The sequence below is a fragment of the Melanostigma gelatinosum genome, assembly GCF_949748355.1.
Source record: "Melanostigma gelatinosum genome assembly, chromosome: 17".
NCBI classification, from domain to species: Eukaryota; Metazoa; Chordata; class Actinopteri; order Perciformes; family Zoarcidae; genus Melanostigma; species Melanostigma gelatinosum.
In genome coordinates, this window is record NC_136650.1 from 1,263,265 (window position 1) to 1,284,809 (window position 21,545).

Below are 21,545 nucleotides of genomic sequence, written 5' to 3' on the forward strand. Positions count from 1 at the left end.
CTACGCGAGTCAGAACCCTTTACATCCTGAAAGAAGTGGCCAAGAAGGAGGGTAAAATAAGCTGCCACTACACTCTTCACAAACAATCCAGCTTCTTGGCCAGTTAGTTGTCAAGTGAATGCTTCAGGATGGTAAACTGGAGTCTGCATCTCTCAGTTAAACTTATGGAGATGTTGCAATATTTAGTTTGACACTTAACAGTGTTAGCAAACAGTTGCCTATTTACATATCCTGCAGACAAGGAGCAACGTTAGCATCATTTGGAGTTGTGTGTCTATCCAACTGATAAACGTAAACCCAATACTCACTCTGCCAACTAGTCGCTGAATGTGTCTACCTGCTGCTTGGTGCTGAGCAGGTAGTGTACAGTGGGTTTCTCAGAGCCAGCTCTGGCAGGAAGCAGAGCTTTGAGAGTGAGAATGAACATAGAGCTGTGGGCCATAAACACAAACAATCAGCCTCAGGCCCTACATGGACATGCAGAGCTGGATATTCACTCTGTTGGTTTGTTTCTAAAAGAGACACCTGTTTCATCAAGTGTAAACATTTGATCCATTGTTGATAAAAAATATTGGTTTCTGCACTTTTGAGCAGAATGTCATTGTAAAGTAATCTAAAGCTTGACTAGATACAGCGTAGAACCATCAGGTCTATCATTGGGTGTCTTTATTACTCAAAGACGATTAAGTAATGCCATATTCATCAACTGTGGGATATCTTGCTCAAAGTGAATCTATTTCTAGGATCTTGGAAGAACAATCGCAACAAACATTTCATCGGATTGTTTTCATGGAGAAATGATAAGTGTAAGATTATGTGCTTATGCTTGATACAAACTACATTGATTTGAATACAGTGCATTGTAGGCCCAGAGTTAAAAGGAAGGTGATGTAAATCCCTCCTCTGGTGCTGTCACAAGGCCCAGATCTTGACTTTGATACCAATCCTAACTTATATTTAATGATTTATACTGACATGATCCAATAGGAAAACATCCACAAAACACATCATGCTTTATCGCAGAATGACGGTGTGAGAGTAGAGCAAACACAGTCGCAAGTAAACACGCTTGCATGAATGGGTGAACGATGACATGTAGTGTTAAAGCTTTGAGTGGTCGGAAGACTAGAAGAGAACTAGACAGTCCATTGCTATTCATTTCTTACCTTTTTTGGCTGCCTGGTCCTGGCAGTTTTCATAGGTGCAGGGTCCCCAGGCACTCCAAGAAGACACCTCACATTCAACAGGACAGCTGATATGGCAGAGCTGGGTGGTGTTCGGGGGGATACCTAGACACAGATCACCGTCCATTGGTCGCAATGCTATGGAGACATAGATGAAAGGAATGTTTTGTGGGGAAACTTGGGTTTTTATCACAGCAAACATAATACAGTAAAATGAAAGAGACCAGAAAGAATCCCGGCACATTAAACAAGGAAGCCAACAGTTTGAAGATGTTCCACAGTTCCTGTCATTGATACTCCTGCAAACACTGTGGAAAGAGGAAACACTCAGGGAACTAACTCAGGTTGCTAAAATGGTGGAAGAATGTTCCCCTCTGCACCACCAGCTGTGAAATATGGGTTTCTGACTCATATATCAGGACCGTCCGTTCAGTTTCAAAGCTGCACAGTGTACCAGGGACAACAGCACTTCAACTCCAGTCTTCAAAGTTATGTGTAATCTGTATGGGTTAGCCCAGAGGTCAGCAACCCGCGGCTCCGGAGCTGCATGCGACTCTTCATCCCCTCTGTTGCGGCTTCCTGAGGCTACATCCACACCAATACGTTTTAACAGAGTTTTAACAAACAAAAACGATCTCCGGCCACACGGCGTTTCAGCATAGTTTTAGAAAAGATCTCCGTCCAGACTAACACGCCTGAAAAGGAATATCACGTGACTCGTCACATACACTGGGCATGATGGTGCCGGTCTAAACAGGAAGTAGATTGGTTGCTTCGTCTAAAAAAATACAACAGAGTAATAAAGTAGTCTTTAAAAATGAAAGGTTGTGTTTGATACTTAAGATCTTCTCTAAAATCTTCCTCTATGAACTCAAACAGACAGTTCGTGGAAAGTTTGAGAAGTTTTATTTTTCAGACTTAGTTACATCGCTGCAGGTCTTCCTCTCTCTCTCTCTCTCTCTCTCTCTCTCTCTCTCTCTCTCTCTCTCTCTCTCTATCTCACATCAAATTTACTAATATTAACACTTACACATAAAGTTTACGAGATTATGGTCCATAAATGTGGTCAACACACGTCTCTCACTCGTTTTCTCGGTTTCGTTGCTGTTCTCACTCGTAGCTCTGCTGGTGACTAAAGTCTCTGTCCTACTGGAGAGCAATTCCTACTTTGTTCCTTTACATTTTATCTGCAGACTTCACAATAGTTGTGCAGAACAAAATAAGCATTAATAAGAAAAGGAAAGTCCTCTGTTTAGTGTCCATCACCCTCCCTAAAGCCGCTAACCGTGACTTCAGACGTCTGCTCCGTAGGTCTGATGACGCCGCTGGACACGCCGCTCACTAATCGCTCCACTAACAGCTGCTTCCTCCGTAATAATGCAGACTTTAACTCAGGAATGTCAAACTCATCTTCACTCTGGGCCACATCAGCATCACGGTCACCCTCAAAGGGCCGGTTGCAAATGTAAGACGGTTGTAAATGTAACTACTCCTAACATATTGGTAAATAACTGTCTCTGCATTTGATTGTTGTTTATTCAAGTGTTAAAATATTGTACATTGTTAGATCCTGGGGTACTTCTGGCCCGATACGGGGCTACTTACTGACTCAGCTCTCTATTAAAAGATTGTCGAGCTGGTGTTCTTGCGAGGGAACTCGCCTGGCTCTGCTAACTGCCGTTACTCCCGACGTCTACCCTGTGTCAAGAAGAGTTGAGCCCAACAGAGCTGCCTCGAAAACATGCATACACGATCAGGGGAAGGTCAGGATATAAAAAGCATATACTCAGAAATCAATAGTTAAAGTGTAATCGAAAGATAAAGTGTATGATCGTTACATAACAAATGTTTAATACATAGAGTGATTTAACAAATGTAAACCTGATAATAATAATAAGTGTATCTGAGTATAGTGCAGTCTGAGTGTAGAAAGTACGGAGAAAGAGGAAGTAAGCAGGGTGTTTGCTTCAAGGGATGGGGAAATAATGATGGTTGAGAAGAAAAGACACAAAGCACAATAATGATGAAGGATGAGATCAATAATCATTTTATAAGCAAATGTGTACTAACCAAACCGATTTAACAAATGTAAAAACTGATTAACAAATGTTCTGTGTGACCGGAGCTGCGATGTAAGAAAAGTGTTTTGTCAGGATGAGTTGGCAAAAAGAGAAAGGGGAAGTGCAACAGATGTTGAACACCCTTTCCAGAGGGTGGGGGGATGAGATCATGTATTGAACAGGAGGGGGCTGACAGCCCAAATGATGGATAAAAGAAGTGACTTGCAAACAGCAAACTGGGAATTCACGATGGGACGCCGACGGAGCCATCCATGGAGAAACACTGGACCTCGTTCGACAGCCGCATCGGAGGACTTCGTCTCTGTTCACGGAAAGAAGACCGCCGTTCGTGGACAAAAATTGAAAGACGAAGAATCACCTCTCCCCCCTGCTCGCCTTTACCAACTGGACAACGGAGAAGACGCAGCAGCCCTAGAAAGACTTTGTACTGAGTTTTGTGGACTGTTGGCCGAACTTCGCTGCGAGAGCAGGAGGACCGAGGGTCCGGCCGGACCTTCGCTCCTAACAACTCCAAAAGAACCTTTTCATCGCACCATTGAACATCCAGCTCCAACCGAGCCGTCTCGGCAACTAAAACTAATGAGTATAACCTGAGAAGAAAATTAACGTAACGAATCAAGTGTAGTGACATTTTATGTGAGCTGTAGCTTTAACCCTTGCAAACTAACTAAAATATAACCTGCAATAAATATCTAATCTGCATTTAAAGTAAATTTCTCAAGTGCATTCATTTGCTCAAGTAGTAAAAAGTTCCTCGTGGCAGTAAAAAGTTAAAGCCATTGTATGTCTAACAACTGAGTTCTGAAAGGTTATCCTAGAGACCGAATCCACTTAACAACCCCTTACGGTTTTAGAAAGAAGTAATCCTAGCCGTTAAAACCTAACCTGGCATTTACCAAGAGCACGGATCCATAAGAGGGAAGCTGCCATAACCGACGCGACTGGTAGGAGCGCCCGGGGTCAGGGTGGCCCCTCGACCGAGTGCACTCAGACCGGAGGAAGCAGGGTAGACGTCGGGAGTAACGGCAGTTAGAAGAGCCAGGCGAGTTCCCTCGCAAGAACACCAGCTCGACAATCTTTTAATAGAGAGCTGAGTCAGTAAGTAGCCCCGTATCGGGCCAGAAGTACCCCAGGATCTAACACCTGCTTCCTCCGGTCTGAGTGCACTCGGCCGAGGGGCCACCCTGACCCCGGGCGCTCCTACCAGTCGCGTCGGTTATGGCAGCTTCCCTCTTCTGGATCCGTGCTCTTGGTAAATGCCAGGTTAGGTTTTAACGGCTAGGATTACTTCTAAAACCGTAAGGGATTGTTAAGTGGATTCGGTCTCTAGGATAACCTTACAGAACTCAGTTGTTAGACATACAATGGATTTAACTTTTTACTGCCACGAGGAACTTTTACTACTTGAGCAAATGAATGCACTTGAGAAATTTACTTTAAATGCAGATTAGATATTTATTGCAGGTTATATTTTTAGTTAGTTAGCAAGGGTTAAGCTACAGCTCACATAAAACGTTACTACACTTGATTCGTTACTTTAATTTTCTTCTTAGATTATACTCATTGGTTTTAGATGCCGAGACGGCTCGGTTGGAGCTGGATTTCCAAAGGTGCGATGAAAAGGTTCTTTTGGAGTTGTTAGGAGCGAAGGTCTGGCCAGACCCTCGGATTCCTCCTGCTCTCGCAGCGGAGTTCGGCCAACAGTCCTCAAGGCTCAGTACAAAGTATTTCTAGGGCTGCTGTGTTCCTCCGTTGTGCAGTTGTTAAAGTCGAGCAGTGGGGAGAGGAAAATCTCCGTCATTCAATTCTTTGTCCACGAACAGCGGCCTTCTTTCCGTGAACCGAGACGAAGTCCTCGAATACTTCAGTTGCGATCGTCCGTATCTTCTTCTCAGAGCGTCTGGACGCCTCGTGCAGAAATCCCGTCTTGCTGTTTGCAAGTTACTTCTTTTATAACACTTTTGGGCTGCCTCTCACGTCTCTCCCCCCTTTTCCCCAACACGTCCTCCCTCAGCCCATGATTAACATGACATCATTGATTTGGTGCAAGTGCTTCGAAAAGTACCTACATTTTGTGTGTGTGTGCATGACGAAATCACCCCAACTTCCCTGTCTGGGCGCTTACTTAATCAAGCTCTGCGCGTGTCTGGGTGTTCAACATCTGTTGCACTTCCCCTTTTCCTACACTCACACATTTCTAACACAGATTAGTTATCATAATCACAGTTGTTATAATCAGTTACAGTTGTTACAATCAGTTACAGTTATTATAATCAGTTACAGTTGTTAATCGCTTTATTCAGCACGCGCTTGCTTTTAAAACACTTATTCGATTTTTCTCTCCTTCTCTCTGCAGCCGTTATTTTCTTAAGGCCGGCACTCAGCTCACTTCCTCTTTCTCCGTACTTTCTACACCCAGACTGTACTATACTCAGATACACATATTATTATTATTATCAGGCTTCATTTGTTAAATCACTCTATGTATTAAACATTCGTTATGTAACGATCATACACTTTATCTTTCGATTACACTTTAACTATTGATTTCTGAGTATATGCTTTATGCTTTTTATATCCTGACCTTCCCCTGAACGTGTATGCATGTATCCAAGGCGGCTTTCTCTGTGAGCTCAACTCTTCTCGACAACATGCAGTTATACTGTATAAATGTAAAAATATATTTCAGCACATTTCTGTTATTATAACTTAAATCCTTTTAATTTAGGGTTCAGAAACCCACATTACTCTATCAAAGATCAAACTATTAAAGAAACCTTTAATTGAAGGTAATTGCTTGGTATTGAAATGGTTTGTAATTATAAGTAAAGAGTATCTGGCGGGAAGGGATTTGCAATAACAGTCACAGGACAGCAAGATCAGAATGTGCAAAAGTCTCAACAAATGAACCTTTAAAAGCCATCTACCTCTGGCTGCAGACCTGAGGAGTCACATGTTCTCATATTGCCATCCGGAACCTTCAGAACAACATTATTATTGTTCTACTCACTGCACCCTGCCCTCCATTCCATGAATCATTTCTGTCACTCCCACTGTGACTGCACAGCTGTGTAAAAGGTATAAGGACTGTAATGTGAGTGGTGAAGACAGTGATTCATTACTACACTCCTCTCAATATTACATTATGCTTCTATGTGTGTCTGGGTACGACTCCATTGAACCTGCATACACAGCACTTTGCAGTGGTTTTGCAATTAACTTTGACTGTATAGCCTCTATTTGACTAGAACTATCATACTTTAAGGACCCTTAGGAATGAACTTGTTACATTTACCAATGCCAAATACACTCTAAAAAGCCCAACTTCAAATTTGTTGTACTAACACTTTTTTTTAAAGTTGAGTCAACAAATCCCTTTGGAAAAAGTTGAGCGAAATCAAAATGTCAACTTTACTGATAAGGAGTGCAGTCCACTGAAACTTTTAAGTCAAGAAAACTTAGCATAGTGGTTTGGGCATCTGCTGAGGTAACTAAGGCCACTGTGCATGGGTAGATGTTAGTAAATATATACATGTACATATATGTATGTATGTATGTGTGTATATATATATATATATACGATAATTATATATTTTAAATAATAAAATAAAATAAAATAAATAAAACATTATTTTCTTTAGCCCCTCTTAAGATACCATTATGTTTAGATACCTTATTTTTTTAGATTTTATTTGATTGACATTTACTTTTTATACCTAAATCTTATTTGTGTAAGAATGTTCATGATCTGCTGAATGTCTGTTGACAATGTGCAATAAAGTTCTACAAAGAAAAAAACCCGCCAACCACCACAAATTCAGGAGAAGAAGAAGCAGCTGCAGCAGCAGTAGCAGAAGAAGAAGAGAGGGGAAAAAACGTCACTGCGCTACACCAGTGCCTTCGGTTAGAGATAGCAATTCCGTGCTGGTCCACGTCAGCTCAAGTGTTGCTTAAATAAATGTGTCAGTAACAGATGCTTCGGCCTCTGACAAACCCTGGCGGTGCACAGAAAGAGCCAAGTGTTGCATGCCGTCTACCTCAGGCACACATTAACAAGGTAAGGCTGTGTATGTTCTGGAGTGTGTTAGCTAACGGGCTAGTCAGCGAACATGTTATTTTTTTAATGCAAAAGTTAACATTAAGAAGTTTACAATGTGACGGACCCTACCCTATTTTTCATGTGTTCATAATGTCATGTGTAATTTAACGATAATGACCCGCGGCTTGCGGTTTTGCATGGTCGAGTGAATTTGCACATATTAAAGTTAACGTCTGTACTAGCTAAAGCTAACGTTACTACGTTGTATGCACGTGCACAACGTTATAGCGCCGTATGCTAACGTTACATTGGTTGGTTTCTGTTAGCTAGCTAACATGTTGCTGCAAAGTGCTTCGCCGTTCGTTAGTGTTGGTGGCGTTGAAACACGAAGGCTTTAGCATGCTAGTTTAAGTTACCCGCGCGCGTGTACCATTGAGGTGCACTAACGTGAGATACCTTCCACGTAATGAAGTAGGCATAAAGCAACACGCCGTTCTTTTGTGCACCCCATTTATTTGTGTTACTCGTAAGACTCCTTGACCTATGCTTTTCCTTCAATAACAAATAATGCATAAATACTGATTTAAAATACTCAGCAAAAGGGGGGAAGAAGGTTCTGTTGCTTTTCGTGGTCAACCCCTTCCTTCCATCACTCATAGTATTGTTTGTCATTGTGATAAAACTATTTTAATGACTTTCAAATCGCTCCTTTACACACTTAAGGTGAACATAGTAAGAGGTTCGTGGAATCATCTTTTAAATTCTCAGTTCTCAGTGTACATTTAATAAATCATGGCAAACTGCTTTTCTGTTTTAGTAAAAAATGTACCATTACTCCTTGGCAATAAATAACTTTGAAAATAAGGGGATGTGAAGCTGTTAGGTTTGCATGGAGTTTTGACAACTATGCACATTGTTAACATGTTCTTATCTTTCCTTCATAGGATTTGGATGCAAGTTTTTCCACCCCAGTCAAGATGTCCTCTTAAAGCATTACAGACATTACCAGGCGTGACTCTAACCACTCCCGTGCCTGTATTGTTATGGGAAAATATGTCCTCGTCTTATGCTTTAGGATTGAAGAATGTAAGTCTTTAAAAGTGCAGGCACAAAACCTATTTGAGTAGATGATTCTATCAGTTTTGCATCCAGGTGTCTTGTTATTTGTTATCTGTTATCTTGTTATCTGTTTTCCTGTGCATTGTTTCTGTCTTCAAATACGGCGACACACAGAGGTCTAGATTACGGTACTTCCTGATGAGCATCAGCTGAAGAGCATGACCCTCTGTATGTATATGTGATGTGTGATGGTAAAACAGGCTTATTCAGACTCTGTATTTCTTGTATCTTAACTCTTTGATTAGGTCACAGTGACCCAATCAAAGGAAGCACCTGGCTGAGTATAAAGGTCCATGTATCTGACTATGTTGTCAGAGCACCTCCCGCAGATGACGTGATGTATCTGTGAGACTGTCCTCTCTTTGCTTGCAAGACATGCATCTGACTGTGTTATTCAGAGCACCTCCTGCAGATGACGTGATGTGTCTGTGAGACTGTGTTCTCTTTGCTTGCAAGCAAATAAATTGACTGTTACAACTTTGATCGTTCATCCAGGCTCTGTTTCATTTGACATTGATTTGATAACACTTTGACACTCTTCTCCCGACTTTTCATAGAAATATTCCACAACAATTTGGCGTTGTCGGCAGGATTCGCTGACTGTCTATCAGAGCTCCAGAAGGACTGACCGGGGGAAAGAGGCCTCTCCCAGGAATCCAAAACTGAAGTTTCCTGTCTTATACCTCATTAGATAAGAGAGAAAGAACCGGCAGACCTGAGGGAGTTTCTGATTGACGGCACGCGAATCCAACGAAAAAGAATTAATTTCTACAAACGGGTAAGAAAGTTAAAATTCCAATTGTAAAAGTAATGGTAAAATTATACTAAGGTCATATGATTTAACAGACACAGATGAATGGTTAAGTAGTCATTTTTTTAATTTTTATTATTTGGGTAACAATTGTTTTTGACGTTCGTGGTTTCGTTTTACGAATGTGGTTCATGTAAACTCCCTTTTTCATTTTCTGGCATATCACTATTTGCACGCTTTTCAGTAGAAGACAGGATTGTGTTATACGGTGATCGTAGACACAGATCGCTTGACTACAATTGGTTTGTTGTAAGACCGTGGTTAAAATGATCAAATACGTGTATTATATACTGATAGAATAAGAATCGTGATAAATAACTAACGTGAACTTCAAATAATATTTGAAATAAGGTATTCGTGATTTTCCAACAAAGCGTGAGTTTCAAACAAGTTTGAAATAAGGTATTCGTGATTTTCCAACAAAGCGTGAGTTTCAAACAAGTTTGAAATAAGGTATTCGTGATTTTTCAACATAGCGTGAGTTTCAAACGAGGTTTTTTGCAAAAAGTTTTCCTTCGATAGAATAAACATACGCTGTATGGTGACGACTGTATTGTAAAGGTAACGTTAACGTGTCCACACCTGAAAGATGGGTGGAAAAAGTAGTAAAAGCACAGAGCCCTCGGGCCCAATAATTGATATGATGCAACAGAAATATGGAAACGGGTGTTTAGAATACCTCACGTACTGGTCAAGGGAGTTTGGTTTTCCTGAAAACGGCTCATTGAGCGCCGCTAAACTCAAAATGTTAAGAGGGGATTTAGAAGGTAAATTGAAACAGATTAAATGTACGAAAAAAGACAGAGTCAAAGACTTAGAAATAAAAGTGAAACATTTGGGAATGATAAAAGTCATAGAATGAGTCTGAGCAGCCCGATGCCAAGGTCTTATCTCCGATAATAAATAAATGTGGGACAAGGACAATCAGACTGCCAAACAATTGGAAGAATGAACAAAATTGGGATTCCCTGAAAGAGGCAGTTTTAGCCTACGATTAAAATTTGATTAACTCAAAACGTGCTTGGAGCAGATAAAAAGGTGAAGCAGATACAAATAAGTTGATGTCCAAGAGGAAACGAAAATAGGTGTAACTGTTTAAAATAGACAGAGAGGCATATGAGCAGAGAGAGAGAGGAATGCAGGGGTGAGACACACACACACACACACACACAGACACCATGCTCGCTCGCAGCAGCTGAAAGAGGGGTCACACACACACACACACACACACGCACACCCACAGAGGCACGCACACACAGAAACACAGAGATCTAAGAATTGTATCTCTACATGAGACAACGTTGTCTAACATTTGCTGCTGAACTTTCGGCAGCTGTTTTGTTTTGTTTGTTTTGTTCATTTTTAGTCCTTGGTCCTGATCTGGGGATTCCGCTTCCTGCTGTATGCTCCCCAGCCACAAACAACTTGAACGACACCCACCACTCAACACGTCGAGGATGAAGAAGACGAACGAGACTCGTCAAAATCTACAGGTACCATGTCAATGCTCACAACTACAGAAAATATCTGCGGCATTCAAACCTGCAGTGAGTGCATATGACAATGGTGAAAACTGGCCGTAGCGTATAAACATGCGGTGACAGCCCTGACTAAACTTTGTAAGAAGGCTTTCCGCCATCCATAAGCCTGGAGAACATCACACAAGAGAGTTGTGTGACATGCAGCATGCTGAACATGAGGATCAGTTCAACAACGGAGAACAGAGAAGTTTCGTCAGCACAGATGCAAGCATGCCCAGCTGATAATGTATCAGGGCATGAGAGGAAGCTGAAAGACACTTTGAGACTTTGACACACACCAACTGAAGACTTTGTGTGCCATAAATGTGGCAGCTTGAACATTGAGGAACAAGGAGTGGTGGGAGGGCTCGACAATCAGCCATCAGGGGGGGTGCAGCAGGGACCGGATTGGAACCAGAGCTGGACCAATGACCCGCACACAAATACAACACCGAGGGTGAGTTAACTTTAGATTCTTTAGATGACAAACTTGTACATTTAATACACATTAGAAACTAGACAAACACCACTCACACCCACATATGTATTCGAATGAGATTGAAGGATGTAGATGATTTAGAGAAGTGGAAATGATATAATGGTATAATAAGAGTCTGTTGGACAAAAAAGTACTGCTACTGTCTGTTTCTCTGTGTACCACACAATCTGAGTTTGTAAAGGGGGAGGATTCCACATGTTTCCACATGTTTCCACGTACAAGCCCAGGAATGGTGTGAAGGACATGTCTGACTGGCAGCAAGTCAGACTCAATTCACTGACTTCAGCAATATAGAGGATCCTGGTAATGTACAGTAACAAAGATGAAGAGCCCCTCTCGACACGTCTTTATGCCAACAAACACAAGAAAAGGAGAACGCACCACAAACAGATGAAGAGCAACCACGACCAGCGCAACAACACGACTTTTGACTCAGACAATGACAACTCAACGACGCATAACCGTACCAGACGCACCGCAGTAAAAAAAACTTGAAACATGATCTCTCAGCTCTTCGCCAAACAGCTGACTATGTATTGTCGTGTGGCAACTAACGACCAACAACTTGACCTGTTTCCTATTACTGACTATGCGGACGACTTTGACAGCGACACTGACTCCTTTGATGATTTTGATGCGCAGGTCTAAAGACAGTTTTTGATTTCTATCTTTTTATTCTTTTGTGTTTATTGAATTATATTGCCTGCTACGTTTATGGGATCTTTTATCTCACAAGAACTGTTTTTCTTCAGATATTTCAAGTGATGTATTTTCAAATCATACTTTTGGGTAATGCTTCTGTTGTTATTGAAATGTCCTTATAACATATTTTTACTATATTGTGTGATTACTATGTAATCAAAGAGTGGAATGTTATGGGAAAATATGTCCTCATCTTATGCTTTAGGATTGAAGAATGTAAGTCTTTAAAAGTGCAGGCACAAAACCTATTTGAGTAGATGATTCTATCAGTTTTGCATCCAGGTGTCTTGTTATTTGTTATCTGTTATGTAGTTATCTGTTCTCCTGTGCATTGTTTCTGTCTTCAAAGACGGCGACACACAGAGGTCTAGATTACGGTACTTCCTGATGAGCATCAGCTGAAGAGCATGACCCTCTGTATGTATATGTGATGTGTGATGGTAAAACAGGCTTATTCAGACTCTGTATTTCTTGTATCTTAACTCTTTGATTAGGTCACAGTGACCCAATCAAAGGAAGCACCTGGCTGAGTATAAATGTCCATGTATCTGACTATGTTGTCAGAGCACCTCCCGCAGATGACGTGATGTATCTGTGAGACTGTGTTCTCTTTGCTTGCAAGACATGCATCTGACTGTGTTATTCAGAGCACCTCCTGCAGATGACGTGATGTGTCTGTGAGACTGTGTTCTCTTTGCTTGCAAGCAAATAAATTGACTGTTACAACTTTGATCGTTCATCCAGACTCTGTTTCATTTGACATTGATTTGATAACACTTTGACACTCTTCTCCCGACTTTTCATAGAAATATTCCACAACAGTATACAGACTGCACCTGAACTTTCAAGACAACTGGTGCGTTAAAATCCCACCTTTCAAGAGTACATAAACAGTCTGGTAAACCTAAAGTGCAGGTCACATTTTGTTGGGAATTGTGTGACTGTAAGGTCCTCTGTGCGCCAGAAAAATGCATAGGCCATCTCAGGGCTCATTTGAAGCAGCATGTGACTGTTGTCTGTTCAAAAACTGTGAATTTACAAGTAATGTCCTTCAGTAGTCATGTAAGCTGGAAGTACAAATCTTACAGTGTTAATGATTTTAGATAATCTGTAATATCTCCAACAACTCCAACTGATCTACCAGAAGCAGATGAAGAATTGCCTGCAGAGTGCAATGATCCACAGGCTACTGTTGGTTGTTCTGAAATAGAAAGCAGGATGTATCTAATGCCTTTGGACAATTATACAATTGAACATAAACTTGCATCATTGTTTCTTTACATGCAAACTGTTTTGTGCAGAGTTCTACAGAATTACTCGAGTGGACCTGAAGAAGATCTTCCTGTCATCATTGGATGCACACTAATCGCAGTTTATTAAGCTGTACAGATCACGCCGCGGAACACTTGGAAAGGACATGAGGATCCTTCTAGACACCTTTGATGAACAGGTAATCAATAAGTAGGAAGTGCATGTGGTATAGCAGGGGTCCTCAATTAGATTTGAACTGGGACCAAAAACTGGGGGACAGACGAGGGGCATTTTCACAATTATTTAGTCCGACACAAGACATCAATTATGAAACTATGCAAACCATAACATTGGAGCAGAGCATTTACCATCAGATCACCCTTTAATTTTCCAGTTTGTCTGAAGAAATATCTGGTAAGACTAATGTGTCAATGTTATTTAGGTTGCACATTGAGCAAGAAAACACTAATGCAAACTTTCAGCAAACCCTCATTTCTACTTCACTGTTACTTTGTTATTCCACCTAAATAGTTTAATAAGTGTAACTTTACAGTTTTTAACATTTAATTTCATGTGATGTCGCCAATACTGGCAATATTACTGTAGCATCAAGGTTACATGTGAGTGTGGTGCCTGCATCACATGCATTTTGTAACAGCAATTCTCCTTCAAATTTACTGGTAACATTTATAATTCCAAGCCCAAATTAGTCATGGGTTTTGAGACCTCGTATACAGTGCATTCAGAAAGTATTTAGACCTGTTTTTTTGTCTGACTTAAAAATGATGCATGTACATATTTTGGAGTATTTTTAATTGTAAAGTATGTCAGTGCATTTTCAAAGTCAAAATACCTTTTTGGTTCGCTAATCTTTTTAAGAAAATAAAACTAAAAAAGCCCCTACACACCATTAGCACCCTTTGCTGCTACATGTCTTTAGGGTAAGAATCTGGCAGATTTGGAGTGATTTTGTCCATTGTTTGTTGGCAGATTTGCTCCAGTTCCTTCAGGTTTTTGTCACTTATTGAATCGAAGGAAGCCTGTACAGTGAGCAAATGTTTCCCTGTATTCTGCTCTATTTATTTATTTAATGACATTCAGAGTATGAATATTTAAATATTAAAATACTAAAATACAAATGTGTAGGGGGTGAATATGGTATGAAAGTGGTATATTTTAGTTTTTAAAATAATAACTTATTACTATTCAGACCTACTTAAGTTAACATAACTTAAAATATTGAGTTTTATCCTCACGTCTACTCATGTACTTAAGTAAAGAACACTTGAAATATCAAGTTTGGGAAACTTAAAATCGCACTTTGAGTTAACTTCTTATCCTAAGTTGACACAACTTCGTTGAGTATACTCAAAAAAGCCCTTGCAGCTGGTTGCTTAACCTTTTTAAGTATACTCAACTTTTTTTTTTTTAGAGTATGTATTCTGTAAGGCAGGAGGTCCTTCCCTCATGTTGCTGAAGGACAGCTCTAAAGAAACAGCTGAAATGTTCACGGCCTTCATGCCTGTTATTTAGAGGAGTAGACGCAGTGCTCTGAGCTTCATGCTGACGTCGTTACATCTACATATGCTAATTGGAACGGCAAATGTAGCTCAAGCGCAAGTTCAATCAGGAAGACACTCACTAGTAATCTCTATCTTTCCTCTCCTTGTAAGTACTCTATCAGTTGATTGGGGGCGTGCACTTTTAAGTAACCAACCAGATTCGGCACACCGGGTCCTCAAGCCAATCATATCGTTGCTGTCAATCTTTAAATAGTGTTCTCCTCTCTGCTGCTGTCAGGTGTCATTTCAGCTAAGCAGATGCGAGTGTGTTAAGCAACGGTTAACCTTTGCATCGTAGCAGTTTGTGGATACTGAGTATGTCGGACTCCGATTCGGATCCGTTTGTCAGACATGCAAGTCAAGTTCTTGAGAGCCAGCCGGAGCGGGCAGGCAGCCCGCGGGAGCCGGCATGCAGCCCGCCGGGCGTCCGGCGCAGAAGCACTCGCCTCGGGCGGCGTAGCGGCTCCCACCTAGACGAGCAAGAAACTCTCTTGGCCCAGCTGGAAGGTCGGGGTATCAATCCAGCACCAGGCCTTCCGCTATCCCAGCTCCGGGAGCTGGTGAGGCTCACAGTTAGCGGCGAGCCAGTAGATCCCATACCAGCGGCGGCGCCCGGGCGGAAAAGAGCGAGGAAAACCGGCTCAGCCCAAGCTCCACAGGCGAAGAGGAGGGAGGCACTGTCTCGGAATCCGGCTCCACCAGCAACTCCGGGCCCATCTAATACAGACAACGCCGTCGTCTCCACTCTGCAGTCACTGGTGAGCTCCATGCACGCCATCGAGGCGTGATATGTGCGGTCTACCCAGACAGAAGACAGGAGCTAGACACCTACATGGCACTGATCGGCGAGCTACAGCTGAAATATGCAAGGAGCATATTTTACCAGTACCATAAGGCGTTCTCCAGCAAAGCCGCACTGTATATTTCGCAATATAACTCCCGGTTGGACTGGTCAGTGCTGGATACAGAGTTACTGGTCTTGGTCGAGGGGGGCACACAAACTGTTTCGTGTAGTTCGTGCGGGAATTCGGGCCACGTAGCCCCGCTGTGTCCGGCGGCGGTGTTTCAGCCTACGCTCGCTGGGCGTGAGGTGCCTAGTCAAAATTACATGCAGAGTTGTGTGAACTTATCAAGGCCAGTGGTTTGTGGAACCGTGGCCCCCCTCATTTGCAAAGTTTGAATATTCCTCAGCACTGTATGAGATTTACCCCGTGGCCGTGGCCTGCTTTGTCTGGGGGCAGCACTGGAAATGCAAGCGCATCTCTGTCATGTGCGACAATCAAGCAGTTGTCGATATTATCAATAGAGGGTGCTCTTCTTCCAAAGATATCATGCCGTTCATGAGAAGCATCACGTGGGTAGCTGTCACCCACAACTTCATCATCACCGCCCGCCATGTGCCAGGTCATTTTAATACTCTGGCTGATTCGCTTTCCCGCTTTAAATTCCAGGCTTTCCGGAACATCTGCCCAGAGGCCAGTCCCGTGGCAATAACGGTGCCCTCATGTCACACCCTGATGCTGTCGTAAAGCAAAGCCACTTGGGAGGTTATATGGAGGCCGCTCGGCAATATATGAGGAAGGGATTAGCAGTTTCTACTGTAAAGACATATGATTGTGCTTGGAGTACTTTTGCTTGGTTTTGTGTTAAACCAAACATGCCTCTTAAACCGGTTCTCATAAACAGTTTGTGCCTTGCTATTGCGTGGATGTGCGGCATTTTAAACTGTCATATATTCGTAGTTTGCTTGCCGGCCTTCAGTTTAATATTAGGTGCTATGATCCGGCAGCCGCTAGTTTGTTTTCCAATGCAGCCATCAAATTACTGCTAAAAGGTATTGCTAAGTCTTCTCCTCACCTTCCCGTCCGTAGACAGCCTATCATGCTTCCGATTTTGCACAGGATGCTCACCGTACTCCGATCCGGTGTTTTCGGCCCCTACGTTGATGTCTTGCTTGAGGCGGTGTTTTCGTTGGCTTTCTATGCTTTCCTCAGGTGTGGCGAGTTTACTACCTCGTCTAATTCCTTCAATTCTGACATAGACATCACTTTGGCCGATTTGACTTTTCATACTGATCATTATGACTTATGGCTCAAGCATTCCAAATGCGGAGGGGCTTGCTCAGTGATTGTGGCTCGCATAGACTCTGGGTTTTGCCCGTTCCAGTCCATGGTGAAGTTCCTACAGTTAAGGCCTATTACGGGCCCCACGTCTCCCCTGTTTCTTACCCCAGGTAATGGACTGTTATCTAAAAGGTGGTTTAACTCTCATTTCGTAGTTATCCTCACTTGACTTCAGTTATCGCCTCAGCTATACTCAGGGCACTCTTTTAGAATAGGGGCTGCTACTTCAGCGGCTAACCAAGGCATCTCCGCTACGACCCTACAAAAATTGGGTCGCTGGTATTCTACTGCCTTCACATCCTACATCCGCCCCGATCTCAACACCATCCTCGAGAATCAAAGATCATTGACGCCTTAAAGGCCGGTAAGGAATGCATATAACTGGTGGTGGTGACATGTTTACAGCGATTGGCGTATCGTTGGTAGGTCACATTATTGGTATTGGTTCATAGCAGGGGATAGCATTATACCCTTCTTGAAATGTTCCTTTTAGTAACCCTAAGGGATGGTTCACGTTATAGTGTGCAAATGGCTTTCCTAGCGGCACTGTATATTACTGTGCTCTGCGTTTATCTTGCTCTATTCCTCTGGTGTGACTCGACCGTTTTCTCCATCTGATTGGTCTAACACTGTTTCCCAATCTCCTGGTCTCACGTGACCTGGCTTATCGTGACTGTTTTCCTAGGTGAACGTGACCTGGTTTAACGTGTCTGTGTTTCCTAGGTGACCGTGACCTGGCTTAACCTGGTTTTACTTTCCTAAAAGAAAAGGTGGGTCTGAGGTGCCCCGTTTCTAATTTCCTGGTCCGTATGATAAGAGACCCGTCCAGAGTTGACAAATTTCTAATTTCGCAGTCAGATATGACACAATTTCTGTTTCGCGGTCCGAATGATGCGAGACCTGTCAAAGTATGACATATGTTCTAGTTTCCCGGGTGAGCTCACCCGGTCTGGTTGTGCTGAGGCAGTCAGACCCCAAACCTGTGGGGGCCGTAAGACCCCCAACCGTGCTGTTCTACGTTCTCTCTTGAACCCCCCTATTCTGCTCTGCGGTCTAAACGTGACCCATTACTATCCTACGCTGCCGTCTCAATATGACCCCACCTATCCTTGTCTGCAGTCTAGCTTGACCCTCACCTATCCAGTCCTGCGCTCGGACCCTCCGCAGGGCCGACCCCGCCATATGTTTCGGGATCTGTTGAAATCCTACCATACTCCCCTAGGGGCTATCTAGCCCCGCTCTATCCTGTGTCTGCGGTCTTCCAGACCCCCGTATCCTAGTCTGCAGTCCGTCGTGACATTCCTCTATCCTTTGCTTTGACTCAACCGGTCATCTTACCTCTGGTCTAACCTCTACTTGCTCACGGTCTACCCTTAGAGTGCTCTCATGACTAATTGTCTATTTTCTTAGGAAATTCACCACAGCAGTAAGGTATGTATGTCTGTATTTATTTATTTATTTATTTATTCATATAAATAAATGTCTTTTTGGGGATTAGGCCTGTTGGACCTCAGTATCCCTACCCTCGGTGATAGTACTTCAGGATGGAGTCCAATCGCCAAAGACTTTGCACTTTTTCAGATTTTACGCTTGTATAATAAATCATTGTTAAACTTATGAAACAAGTCTCTCCTGATTGAAATGTAGCTCAAGCGCAAGTTCAATCAGGAAGACACTCACTAGTAATCTCTATCTTTCCTCTCATTGTAAGTACTCTATCAGCTGATTGGGGGCGTGCACTTTTAAGTAACCAACCAGATTCGGCACACCGGGTCCTCAAGCCAATCATATCGTTGCTGTCAATCTTTAAATAGTGTTCTCCTCTCTGCTGCTGTCAGGTGTCATTTCAGCTAAGCAGATGCGACCCTCCTCCACCCCAGTCGCCTCCAGTCAGCATCACAGTCGGGCTCCTGATTAATCATCAGATAGCAGCGACTCCTTTCATCACCACCACCAGTGTCTGGACTCCAAGGGGGGATTAGGCCTGTTGGACCTCAGTATCCCTACCCTCGGTGATAGTACTTCAGGATGGAGTCCAATCGCCAAAGACTTTGCACTTTTTCAGATTTGACGCTTGTATAACATTGCATTGTTAAACTTATGAAACAAGTCTCTCCTGATTGAAAAAACGTTGTTGCACTCATATTGAAACCTAGCACCTGAAAAACAAAGCAGTGAGGCTGGATACTACCTGGCCCCAAACTGTCTGCCGGATTGAGGGAATTTAATTTAACACGACTATATTTAAGAATAGGCACCTTGTCAACACAATACAAAGTGTAAGAATACAAATATTAAAGCTAGATTCCCCTCTGCAAGACAGGAGGACAAGACTCAGAAACAATGAAGGACCCACTTGATATTGTGCTTTACTGCAAATTTCCTAATAAATTGAATTAAAAATATCACCCAAATCATGAGGTGAACCCAGGCCTTTTACATCCGTTGAGATCAGTTGCCTACGCTTACTTTGCTAGTTAGCTTTAAACACAACATGCAGCTGAGGATGAACGGAGTTCTTTTGGTATTTGGTCAGAAGCCGTGAGAGACAAGAACAACAGACATGATCTGCTTGGATGATCTGTTCCTCAAACTTCCTTTAATCTCTGTGTGACAAAAAGGATTTCGGGCACATGACAGTAGTTTGCCTTCAGGGCTGTCTACTAGAGAGGCTTTATTTTAAACAGGATCATGATATTTTCCGAAAGCTAAATGAATACTAAATGAATAAAGCTTCATTGCTTGAACCGAAGGAGATTATTGGCAGAAAGCCCTGAAGCTAAACTTCTCCTGAGTGTTCATTTCACCCACAGGAGGCTGAAGCGTACCACGACACTGAGACTATTTTCCAGGCGAGTTTTCATCTCTCCGTGCACTCTTAACACAAGGTACATACATTGTGTTACAAAGTTATACAAATTAAAACTTGCCTGGAAGAAAACACGAGTGCTTTTAATGCTATTGAAAACAAGGTCAGAGGTGGACTTCAGTCCCTTGTGGCTGAAATGAGTATTACAACAACACTAATCTTGACAAACAAAAAAACCAAAGAATCCACGAAGTGTTTGTTAATCCGTCAAAAACACGGAAGAGAAAACAATTCTAGATCAGACTTAGAAAAAAGGATAAAAAGATTTATTTTTCTCACTTTCCTCTCTGTAGAAACCAAAGTATCGGTCAATAACATGTGTGACCTGACAATAGATCAATATGTGTTGAGTGCCATTGGAGATCAAAGTCATTTCTGCACGTTTATACTCTGGCAACTACAAAAGTCTGAACATTTCATAACATCCCAAGTCATAGTTTTTGCAATATTTCATTCTAAACTGTCGACAAGAGTTGAGCTCTCGAGAGCTGCCTCGAAAACATGCATACACGATCAGGGGAAAGCCAGGATATAAAAGCACGAAGCATATACTCAGAAATCAATAGTTAAAGTATAATCGAAAGATAGGGTTTATGATCATTATATAACGAATGTTTAATGCATAGAGTGATTTAACAAATGTAAAAACTGATTATAATAATGATCTGTGTACCGGAGCTGAGATGTGGAAAAAGTGTTTGTCATGGTGTGTCAGCAGACCGAGTGAGTCAGGAACAGATGTTTTTGGGTGTAGGTCGGAAAAACAGACACGCGGCAGCAAAGTCTGTTGCAAGAGATGACTCATAGAAGCAAGAGGAGAACTCCGGTACTTTCCATACATAAGCACACACACATAAGGGTGGGATAAGGATCATGTGTTCAGAATAGGAGGGGGGGAACAGAGCCCAAATCAAGGATAAAAGGAGACGCTTGCAAGCCGCAAGCTGGGATTTCTGCACGGGCCGTCCAGACGCTCTGAGAAGAAGATACGGACGATTGCAACTGAAGTATTCGAGGACTTCATCTCTGTTCACGGAAAGAAGACCGCTGTTCGTGGACAAAGATTGAAAGACAGAGGTTTTCCTCTCCCCACTGCTCGACTTTAACAACTGAACAACGGAGGAACGCGGCAGCCCTAGAAAGACTTTGTACTGAGCCTTGAGGACTTTTGAACGGACTCTGCTGCGAGAGCAGGAGGAATCCGAGAGTCCGGCCGGACCTTCGCTCCTAACAACTCCAAAAGAACCTTTTCATCGCACCTTTGGAAATCCAGCTCCAACCGAGCTGTCTCGGCATCTAAAACCAATGAGTATAATCTAAGAAGAAAATTAAAGTAACGAATCAAGTGTAGTAACGTTTTATGTGAGCTGTAGCTTAACCCTTGCTAACTAACTAAAAATATAACCTGCAATAAATATCTAATCTGCATTTAAAGTAAAATTCTCAAGTGCATTTATTTGCTCAAGTAGTAAAAGTTCCTCGTGGCAGTAAAAAGTGAAATCCATTGTATGTCTAACAACTGAGTTCTGTAAGGTTATCCTAGAGACCGAATCCACTTAACAATCCCTTACGGTTTTAGAAGTAATCCTAGCCGTTAAAACCTAACCTGGCATTTACCAAGAGCACGGATCCAGAAGAGGGAAGCTGCCATAACCGACGCGACTGGTAGGAGCGCCCGGGGCCAGGCTGGTCTCTCGGCCGAGCGCACAGGGTAGACGTCGGGAGTAACGGCAGTTAGCAGAGCCAGGCGAGTTCCCTCGCAAGAACACCAGCTCGACAATCTTT

At 42.5% G+C, this 21,545-nt stretch overlaps 1 protein-coding gene across 1 annotated transcript in view; it reads right to left on the reverse strand.

Moving 5' to 3' along the window:
• thsd7aa (thrombospondin, type I, domain containing 7Aa) overlaps positions 1 to 21,545 on the reverse strand; it is a gene marked incomplete at both ends in the record, with an annotated part of 241,311 nt that overhangs the window by 134,717 nt on the left and 85,049 nt on the right. Inside the window, one exon of the mRNA XM_079288528.1 lies at positions 1,167 to 1,322. Coding sequence (XP_079144654.1) covers positions 1,167 to 1,322 — 156 coding nt within the window. The remainder of the gene's footprint in view (positions 1 to 1,166; positions 1,323 to 21,545) is intronic.